The sequence below is a fragment of the Chrysochloris asiatica genome, unplaced genomic scaffold (genome assembly GCF_000296735.1).
Source record: "Chrysochloris asiatica unplaced genomic scaffold, ChrAsi1.0 scaffold00020, whole genome shotgun sequence".
NCBI lineage: Eukaryota > Metazoa > Chordata > Mammalia > Afrosoricida > Chrysochloridae > Chrysochloris > Chrysochloris asiatica.
In genome coordinates, this window is record NW_006408538.1 from 13601807 (window position 1) to 13613072 (window position 11266).

Here is an 11266-nt window from a genome sequence, read left to right on the forward strand (position 1 = left end):
GATCCGCCATCTTGTTTGTTCCTTTCTTTCTTATTTTTATAATGACGAGTTTTGTTCCACGTTTTTCTCCTCCTCTATTGAGGGTGGACCTTCTAATGTGATTCCTTTCAGAGCGGTCCGCAGTGGTAGCCAGGCACCATCTAGTTCTTCTGGTCTCGGGCTTGTGGAGTCTGCGATTCTCAAGCCCCATCAGCCTGATTCTTTCCATGCATCATCCATTTTCTTCACTCGTCTTTGCTCCAGATAGGGTGACCAATAGCTGCACCTTACTTAACTGTGTGTTCTCAAGCTTTTAGGACCCCAGTGTCTACACACCAATGTATTACCTAAGATTTGGAAGGACTATTTGCTCTTATTTCTGGTTTGGGGTTTCAATACACTTTAATTTTTTAGAGGAGTTTTAGGTTTACAGGGAATTTGTGCAGAAATTATAGAGTTCCCATATACTCCTTCTCTTATTACTAACAACGTCAGTGGTGTGATACATTTGCTACCAGTGATAAACCAATATTGATACATTAGCATTAGGTGAAGTTCAGAATTTACAGTAGGGTTTACTCTTGGGTTGGACAGCCCTGTGGGTTTTGATAAACATACAATATCATATGTCCATTGATTTTTTCATACAGAATAGTTTTACTGTCCTGATAATGTCCTAAAAATGCCACCATCCCTCTGGAGCTGTAGTATCAGTGTTTGCTGTTGGCATGGCTTTGTGGTCCAGTCACCACTAGAGAACTTTGACCCACACTGAAGCTGTTTTTATTTTTTAAGAAATAGAGTTTCATTGTTTTCCATTCACAGTACCCTGCTTAGTAAAAGTCTCTAAAAATAAACAAACTAGTTGCCATGTAGCTGAACGCATGTGTGTTAGACTAGACCTGAGCTCCACACTTTGCAATGACTACTTTTTGTTAATAGATCACAGGCCTTTCTTCTGAGACAACTCTGGATGAACTTGAACTCCCAACCCTCAGCAGCCAAGCTTTTAGTCAATTGTACCACCAAGGGACAGCCAAAGGTCTCTAGGTAACCTAGGAGACCTATTTTAATGATGACGTAAGCATTACCTATGATCTACAATATGGGCTTATTGTTGGACTGTAGGTAGTCACCAGCTTATGACTTCTCCATTATACAAGGAGCTCTGGTAGCGTAGTGGTTATGAATCGGGCTGCGAGCCGCACGGTCAGCAGTTCGAAACTACCAGCGGTTCTGTGGGAGAAAGATGAGGCATTCTGATCCCATAAAGATTTACAGCCTCAGAAACCCTGCACAGGGTCACTATGAGTCAGAACCGACTCCACGGCACATAACAACAACAACAACAACAGCTCCATTGTAGGAGTCCTGGTGTGACGCTGTGGGTTAATGCACCAGACCGCAAAGTCAGGGTTGGCAGTTCAAGCTCACCAGCTGCTCCTTGGAAACCTTATACAGGGTCGCTATGGGTCGGAACCGACTCGACAGCACTAAACAACAACAACTCCATCATAAATAGTTTCTGACATAAATTGAATACCTTTCTTTTTTTTTTTTACGTTTTCATAATCTGCTACGCAGCAGTGTTTTGAACACAGAACATCCACACATGAACTTCTGAGAATAACAGCAGCAAATGATGCAGCATTGTGCACAATGCACATCACTTAGGGTAAGATGAAAAAGCAGCCAGTTATAAGTATGGTTTGTCAAAATTCAAATATGTCACAAATCAGGGACTACCTGTATTTTTAACAGAAATTGGTGCTTCGAAAGTTCATGTTTGGTAAGGTGGAGGATCAAAGAAAAAGAGGAAGACCCCCAGCGAGATGGATTGGTCAAGTGGTAGCATCAGTGGGCTCAAGCATGGCAACAGTAGTGAGGTTGGCCCAGGATCGGGCAGTGTTTTGTTCTGCTGTGCATAAGGTGGCTACGAGTTGATGGCACCTAACAACTACAATAACAAAGTTCTTGAGAATATCAAATTACCTGAGTTGTTTAAACACCTAGCACATCTTGTTTGCATTTTAAATTTCTTTTATACATCCTTTCTTCCTGGACAGGACAAAGGCAATCACACAGACTCGAACTGAGTAGGTTCTCCCTTTATGAGCCCTCTGCCACCTTGGAAGGGCAGAGCTATTTTAATGGGATCTCATGATGACTGCCCCAACATTCTTACTGGCCACAGTCATGCTGCCATTGTGGCATCATCGGCTTCCCCCTCTCAGCCTTGGCTTCCTCCTCTATAGATTACAGTGGTTGGACTAGAACTGACCTTGGAGGTCACCCACTGGCACTCTTCTGTCCCTTCCTCTGGTGGTAGAAGCTTTCAGCTGGGAGGTTGCTTTTCCTGCCGAGGGAGTGTACAGTATGCAGCATTTTCTAAATAATTTGCGATTCCATGGATGCTTTTTGCCTGGTTCCGATTCCCAAGACCACTTCTGTACCAGGCACGGTGAGTCCAGGGCCCACAATTCTTTTGGCAGACCAATGTTTTAATTTCCATTTCTTTTAAAATCAGATGGATATCTAAAAAGAGATTCAGCCTGAATGCTCTGTATATATTATCTGTGGATAGCTATGTGGTCACAAAATATCATTTTTTAAATCTTTATTTTATGAAGGGGAGTCCTGGTGTGGTGCTGTGGACTAATGTGCTGGACTGCATAGTTCGTTTTAACCACAAGGTCGGCAGTTCAAGCTCACCAGTGGCTCCTCGGAAATCCTATACAGGGTCGCTGTGCATGGGAACTGACTCAACGGCACTTTACAACAGCAACATTTTATAAAGGAAGATGTGCCTACAAGGGCAAAGTGCCCAGGGTCCATGAAAACAAAAAGCCCACCTGCTCTCCCATTGGAATTTGCTACAACCTGATGATGCTGTTTAATGACCCCGCCAACACCACCCAACTCTCTGACTCGCTCGTTCTCACCTCAAGTCTCAGGATCTGAGGATGAGAGCTGCTTCTTCTAGATCCACGCCCCATTTCCTTTCAGGCTCTGGGTAGGGCTATCAGAACTCACAATTCCCAAAGCCGAGTAAATATTAACAGAGGCCTCTGGGAACTGGGATTCTGTGTTAACTGAGTAACTTTGGGTCAACAGAGCCTCTTTCGTTTTGTTTCTGTCCTTGAATAGAGTCCAACTCATAGTGACCCTGTATAGGGTTTCTGAGGAGCAGCTGGTGGGTTTGAACTGCTGACCTTGTGGCTCACAGTCCATTGCTGATCCTACAGCACCACCTCACGTGTCCTTGTTACACCTAAGTACTCCACAAAGAAGCCCCCGGGATACAAATGATTAACATGCTCAGCTGCTAACCAAAAGGTTGGAGGTTCAAGTCCACCCAGAGGGGCCTCAGAAGAAAAGCCTAGCATTGAGCCCTATGGAACACAGCCCTATTCTGACACACGTGAGCCAAAATCAAATTCACAGCAACTGGCTTTTTGTTTGATACCACAGAAAATTTGAAGTTCCTCACAAGCGTATATATAACAAGATAGGCATGTATGTAAATAAAGTTTAAAATTCTCTCTAAGGGCTTCCACTCAGCTATAGGAGTCAAGGAAAGTAAGTGTTGAGGTGAGGGTGGTAACCAGGAGGACCCTGGAGAGACAGGCAAAGGTTCCTCACCATCCCTGAGGTGTAGCTGACACTGGCTTTGTGCTCCCTGGTGGTCAAAGTAAAAAAAGGAAATAGAGTCAGGTTTCAGCGTCTATTCTGCCTTTCCCAGGTGGGCTGCAGTTCACATGAGGCTTGACCCTGTGCCTATAAACCCATTGTCTTGCCACGTAGCTTGGTGCCACATTTATCATCGCTCAGTAAGGATCTGCTATCACAGGGCTGCAAGCAGCCCACCCCAGAGACCTGTGGCTCAGGCCCACCCCCGGGCCTTTCACTTGGACCCTAACCTCTAGCAGTGTGACAAAGGTCAACCATGATATCTATTTTTATCTGGCCCTGTCAAGGTGTGTTCATGAGGTAACCATAATCTGTAGCTGAGGACCATGCCTAAGGGCCCTGCAGGCCAGGCGAGATGAAATAACCAGGTAACAGAAGAGGAGATGCCCGTACAATGCAGCTCAGAGAAAGACCTGAGGGGGAGCTGGTGACTAGAGAGAGCTCACAAAGAGTAGAGACACTTGCTCTATTCCTGGAGACCAGCAGCCCAGGACTTGCAGTACCCCCTTCTGAGCATTGTTTGCCTAGGGAGCAAGAGATGCCCCCAGCCTTACCCCACCAAGAGGACTATGGCCATGTAGGTGAAAGTTCTCTGCAAACTGTCAAGTGCTGGGTCTTGGCATTGGTTGCCTTCTCCAGTTCACTCCCCAGCCCTAGTCCCTGTTGCTCTGTGCTCTGATACAAGGGTCCAGGTACTGCCCAGCACATCTGCCTGCAAACACCTAGATTGACAGTGTAACAAGTTGGTCTAGGCCGGGATAATGACTCCGACTAGTGAGCAATCCCCTCCTTGCTGAAGGAAGAGATGCCCCTTCCACACATGCTCACTCTGCCCACATCTCAACCGCACCCTATGCTTCCAGGGCCAGCGCCCAGGCTCCGCCTGACAGCACAGAAGGAGAAGGGCATAGAAGGAGTTGAGCACTGGCCTACAACTGAAAGACTCAGACTAGTCTTTTCCATAAACTGGCTGTCTGGCATTGGGTGACTCTGAGCCTCAATTTCCCCAAATGTAAGATGGAGAAGTCAGATGTAAATGGCCACCATGGGCTGCTCCAGTTCTGCCACCCTGAGACCTTCAGAGTCCACTGACGGAACATTCCACACACCCCACCACGTAGAGTTCTTTGGCTTTGATAGTAGTATGCATGGAGTTGGTATTGCAAAACTGTGTGTGGCATGTGTATGTTTCTTAACCCTGAATAACCAAACTCAGAGTGGATGTGGGCACATGGGGGCATGGTGAGCAGGGTCAGTATTCCTAGTGTGTTGTTGTTAAGTGTGGTTAGTAGTCCAGTGCTTATCCTACAGCACCACTCCAGAAAGAAGAGTTATAAGGGTGGCTTCTCACCTTGATTTCTATGCTGATAAGTTTACTTGAAAGTCAGCAATAGAGATTTAACCAACTGCACTCAGAGAAGATCCCTCTAGGCCTTGTCGAATGTTCAGGGACTCTGTGTTGGTGTAAGGTTTGTGCACCTGTGCTTCATAGCAGATCCCCTGTTTCCCTCCCCATCCACCAAAAGAGGAACTCCTCTCTGACCTGGGCCTTGACAACTTTTCAGGCAACTGGAAATGTCAAGTACCCAAGACTCTCTACTGCTACAGAGAGAGGAGGGTGGGCCATTGGTGGGGCACCAGCTCTGGGTGGAGTTGAAGAGCAGAAAAGGCAAGCAAGAGAGGAGCCGGCCACTCATTTCTCAAAGGAGCTGAGTCTTCAAGGGTTGAGTTTCCTTGACCCTGGATGTTCCTCATCCTGGTAAGGGAAGGAGAAGGCAGGGAACGGAGTTTTGTTTCATAAACTAAGGCCAGATCCCACATGCAGAGTGACCCTGTGGTTCCAAGAAAGTCTTGTCACTGAGAAGGGGTCAAGCCCATCTAAAGAATACACAGTTGGAAGTAGACTGAACCAAGCCCTCAGTCACCTACCAAGACCTGCCCTCCTTTCCTCAGACTCCAGCCAGCTGGATCCACTCATTGACCCCAGAATACCACATCTGCCTTCCCACTTCTATACTTTGGTCAATGTGGTCGATGTGCCACCGGGAATGCCATTGTTTCTCTGTCAACATTTGACAACCTCCTTTCAGAAATCCAGCTCAAATCCATGACACTAGGAAGATTTTTTCTGATTCCCCAGTTTGAGGAAATGAGTCTCTGTCTCTTTGGAATAACCAAGAACTCTGTTCTTTTCTTCTTCTACCTTATATTAGAGTGGGGTAAGGGTCCTTCATATTAGATGGTGAACTTTTAGAAGGCAGAGACACTTATTCATTAAGCTCAATGTCTCCCCATGGTCAGGGTTCAGCAACATTTAATGACCTTCCAAGTCATCTATCAACCTTTATTATTTATTAAGTGCTGCTGTGCTGTGGACTCCCAGTGAGGCACTGTAAATTAGCACTGAACTACAGACCACAAGGTCAGCTGCTCAAACCCACCAACTGCTCCTTGGAAACCCTATACAGGGTCATTATGAGTCACTATGACTCCACAACACTTAACAACAACAACAACAACAGCTGCATGTAAGAGCCCTGGTGTGGCGCTGTAGGATAAGCACTGAACTAGTAACAGTAAAATCGTTAGTTCAAACACCAGCGGCTCTCAGAAACCCTACACAGGGCACCATGAGTTGGACTAGACCCAATGGTACACAACAACAACTATACACAGGGATTGTGCTTCCTGCCTGGTAGTGGAATGGCCTACTACGAACTGTAAGACACACCCTGTACCTAACAGTGCACAGACAGATATGCTAACTGACAAGTGAGGAGCACATCCAGCCAGGGCTACAGGGGTCCTGAGAAGAGAGAACAAAGAGAGGATTTGATTAGAAGGGCTGGGGGAGGCTTGGCCTGCAGGCAGGAAGAAGGTCCTTTCCCTAGCCCCAAGCCCCTTGACCTGAAATCATCTTCCAGCGAGTATGAACCTGGCTCATGATCCCTCCTTAAAGGGAGGACAATGGGATTATGATCTAAGAAAGGGAGTAAGAAAGATGGGTCCAAACTCTGAGGAGACTGGGAGTCTGGCAAGGTGCTGGCTGGGTCTGTGGAATCCCCTGACCTCAAGAGGGAGGGGAGGTTCCCATGTGAGCCAACATAGGAGGTTCCCATTCAAACATCCCTTCTCTATACCTCCTCAAGGGCCAGAGTCCTTGGTTGGTCGCCAAGAAGTGAAGCCAGCCAGCCAAGAGCCTTGGGAAAAGCACTGTGCTTTGGACAAGGGAGAAGAGGAAGCTGTCCCTGGACAGAGGGTCGCTGGCTGAACCCTTCCAGGAAGCTTTTTGTGGGGGTTGATCAGAGTGTGGTCTGGCTTCTGCCCTCTCTAAGGGCTACCACTCAGCTGCAAGAGCCAAGGCCCTCCCAGACACCTCTTCTCCAGCAGAGAGTCTGCCACTTCTCCAGAGCCAGCGCCCCCTGCTGATGCTGCAATTTCAAGGGCTCTTGAACTCACCTTTCTCATGGAGAATGATGGTTCTGGAACAACCTCTCTGTAGAAAGCCTGTCAGCGCTGTCTTGCTTTGATCTGGGAAAACCTCTTCAGGAGGTACAATGGGTCACCTGTTCCAGCTCTTTCTCAACAGATTTTCTTGAATTCCTTTGGTGCTGCCACCATTAATCTACTTCCTGGGTTCTTCCTGCTATCACAAACTAGAAGAGAGGAAGGAACAACTACATAATAGAAGAGAGAAGCCCACAAGCAAGACTAAGCAATGTTGTTGGATGCCTAGAGACATGGTCCTTACATGTCTAATCTTGGAGCATGAGATGCACAGCCAGTATTTGGCAACAGATGAGAGAGGTAGCAATCTAAATATTTTCCAAAGGGTCTGAAATAAGTCCCCTTCCTTTAACAGAAGTGGTGAAGGGGCAATGCTGAGAATTCAGTACCTACTGCCTTATTTCTCCCTTTATAATAATATTCAAACCACTTCCTACTTTACTTCATGATACTTAAACCACTTGACTGCCTTGCTTCTTTGATAAAGAATTATTCAGTTAAAACATGTTGCAGGTGAAATCAGGCACTGTTAATAGTGATGCTAGAAAAACAGATGTGGGCCTGACCAACCTCACTAACAAGTGCACAATACATGAGGAACCCCCCAGCACTCCCATGTCAAGCTTCAGCAAGAACTCAGCAAATACCTCCTCGTAACTTAAAGCTATGGCCGTTTGCTGATGACCTGAGGTGGACGCTATGTGGAGGACAAAGGTAAATCCACCCTGCTTTCCCACCACTTACCTCCAATAGGGAAGTGAGAACAGGACACAAGTGACAGCTGCCTTGGGAATGGGGTGGGTGATCCAAGGAAAGATTTTCTTGAATAAACTGACATCTCAGAGGAATTTTGCCCTAAGACTGTGCCAAAATGGAGAGGCTGATTCATCTGGGCAAACATTCTGACTCTAAACCCATAACAAAGTCAGCCCTGGGATGTTAAAGAGCATCCATTAGAACAAGGGTCTTGAGTTTTGTTTTCCGTTCATGGTGTCTGACTCACACACTTATAAAAGTCCAGTCCTGCTCTTAACCTGATGGTCCATTGGTTCCTATCAGTGCTCAGCCTATAGCAGCAGCTGTACCCTATGCACAGGAGAAGAATTATGTCCAGAGCTGCAGAAAAAGTGCATGAGTCCATCTGAACCTCCTTCAGGGAACACATGTGCATCACTGGACGTGGCCAATGTCATAACGGCCGTACGTGACTTGGGACTTCATGTGTACAGCCACCTGGCACTTCTGCCACCATTGTGGCATGGGAGAAACAAAAACCATCCCTACAGGAGATGACATGGGAGTGTATAGGTTTGGAGATTTTCAGTGACTCACAGGATCCTGGACATGTATGTAATTAAATGGTCTTTGTCACCTTCCAGCAAACCTCACTCAGTTGAGGAATACAAATCCATCATGGCCGCCTTTGAAGGAAGGCAAAGCTCTGGACGCAGGGCTCACTGAGGAAATGCAGTGAAATTGCCCACTAAGAGACATTTTTCTTCCACTCCACTCATTCCAAAGACAGTGTTTTATTGCTAACCTAGATGTTCCTGCAACTCTCCCAGTCAATGGGAAAGTGTTCTGGCCTGAGGTAAGAGAGCCGGTCTTTACCCTGACTGCCTCTTACAAGCTATGTGGCCTTTACTGGGCAACCCCTTTCTCTGTCCTGAGCCCCCATTTCCTCATGAGTCACGTGGGGAAAGGCTGCCTGCCTCACTTGTGCAGTGAGGACTGACGTCTGTGAAAGAACTTTGAAGTGGTAAGCAGCTGCACAAAGGTGAGACAGCATGATCATCAGTGTTGACTGGAAAAAAAAAAATCTGACTTCTCATAACCAAACCTCAGTTAACTAGAATTGAGTGAGGAATGGTTATGCTAAAATTTCAGGCCGAATTAGGTTCAACACAGGCCGCCTTGGCCACCCATGTTGTGGAAGTGAAAAGGTGGAATTGTAGAATGAAGGCCACTCTGGGGTAGGGTGTAAGGACGAATCTGGCCTGACCATTAGGAAGTTTCTTTTGAAAAATAAATTTAATCAATATTTATAACTTTTTCTTTTTCCTCAAACAGAAGAGCCAACAATTTTCTGTTTTTAAATCTTCATGCTTTAAAATTCCAGTGACCCATGTTCTTGGTTTTCTCTTGTTGGTTCCAACCTAAGATGTTTTGTGAATCCTGATCCTGCTTCCATCCGCCCATCTTCCTTCCTCCTTCAGCTCCACGTCTACTGCAGCCTTCCCATGTGGTCAATCCGACATCTTAAGTTTAAAAACCATTACCTCAGAATTTCAGTAGAAAATCTAGTTCTATTGCTTTGTGTCTCATAGTAAGCTTCAGTCCAGTTAATTGAGAGCTTTATGTTTTGTTTTTAATTCAGAACCAAATTTTCAGAATCGAATAATGAAGGTAAGCAGTGTATCTGACTGACTCTGTAGCTTTTTGTTTATTGTTAAGTGCCTTTGAGTCAATTCCCACTCACAGCAACTCTGTATAGGGTTCCTGAAGAGCGGCTGGTGAGCTTGAGCCGCCTGACTTTGCAGTTCAAACTGACCTTTTGGTGCAGTGCATTAACCCACAGTGCCACACCAGGACACCCAACTCTATGGCTAGTGAGGGGAAGAAAAAGTTCAAGAGTCATCCTAGATATGAAAAGATGAATTAGTTATTTTGTTTTCCTTGTAATATAATTCTTTGGTAAAGACTAACTGCGGGCGGTGTGTCTTGTATGTGGGAGAAGCAAATATTTACCTGTATGTAGTTTGCTAATGGTTTAAGTTTTTCTATCACGGCTGTTTTAATGTTAAGGCAAGATGTCTTCCTTTTGCTAATGGTTGTATTTTTCCTATGACTTTTAAAAAGTCATTTCCCCTGAACTCCTCTTTGGGTCAAAAGCGCCTCCTGTGAAGGCAATCTGGTGCTAAGCCCCTGGAGTGAGGTGTCTCCTCCTTTCACACCAGGTCTCCCCAGCAGCACCCACGGGCCTGATCCCGCCCTAACCCCTTCACACCCTGGTAGTTTCTATCAGTACAAGGACCTCTCTTGGGCTGGCCACTTGGCCACTGTCTCCACTGGTCTTCACCCCCATAGGCCAGACAGTGAGAGGACGTGGCGGTCTTCTACCTTCATGCAGCCTGTTGGCCCTTTATCCAACAGCTTCCAAAGCCCTTTAGCAATTCCCTCAGGAAACAGGAGCCTCAGTCCAGCAGCCCAGGCTGTTAAAGATGGTCCTCTTGGCCCTTCCCTCTCCAAGTGCTGGCCCACTTCCTTGTGGTATCCCCTGAAGATTTCCCACCTACTTCCTTGCATCTGACCTTATTCTGTTTTCTTTCTTTTCCATTTTTTCCTCATTTACTCCTAACCCCTAGATCACTTGGCTGTCTCCCCTGTCCCTATTCCTACCCCCACCATCCCAACAGCTCCCCAATATTTCTCTCAGTTCAGCACTTGTCCCATCTACTGAACATCATTATTCTCTACCTTGGTGAGAAAAAAAGTCTAAAGTCTTGTCAATTTATGTGACAGTTTGTTTTGTTTCTTTTCTACCAAACACTCCTAGTACCTTTCATTGAAATTGATAATTTGATAGTTGTATCATTTATGTTTCCCCATAAGAAGGAAAATGTACACACTTGTATTTTCTAAGTCTGACAAAACATTGTTCTTAGGACCTACTAGTAAAGAAATGCTTACTAATGGTCTTTATTTCTTGATTTAATGTTCATATAAACAAAGTCCCTAAGGCTTCCTATTGTTTAAAAGTTTGATATTTCACAGAAAAGGTCTTAATGTAGACCCATGGGCTCTCCATCTCAGTAAAGGAATCTTCTACCACCCCTAGAAGTCAAAAACTTTGTCTTGATCTCAATAGGTTAAATGCACTTCTCCTTATGCTTAGCATGGTTTGCTTTGGTTTTTAACCACATAGGAAAATCTATTCCTTCTGGAGGTTTTCTTAAAGTGGTGTTCTGGCTCAGAGCTGAGTCCATGCCCTCCCTCCCCTTCCAAACTTAGGGAGAAGGTTGCGATGAACAGAGGGCTTCTACAGAGGGAAGATTCCTTTTACTGTGAAAGACCAGCAAAATGCTCCAAG

The 11266-nt window shown here is 45.8% G+C and overlaps 1 protein-coding gene across 1 annotated transcript in view; it reads left to right on the plus strand.

The window, feature by feature from the left end:
• The window catches only part of COL13A1 (collagen, type XIII, alpha 1), a 198700-nt gene extending 188528 nt beyond the window's left edge, over positions 1-10172 (plus strand). The window contains exon 40 of the mRNA XM_006837462.1: positions 10134-10172. Coding sequence (XP_006837525.1) covers positions 10134-10172 — 39 coding nt within the window. The remainder of the gene's footprint in view (positions 1-10133) is intronic.
• Positions 10173-11266: the final 1094 nt, after the last annotated feature.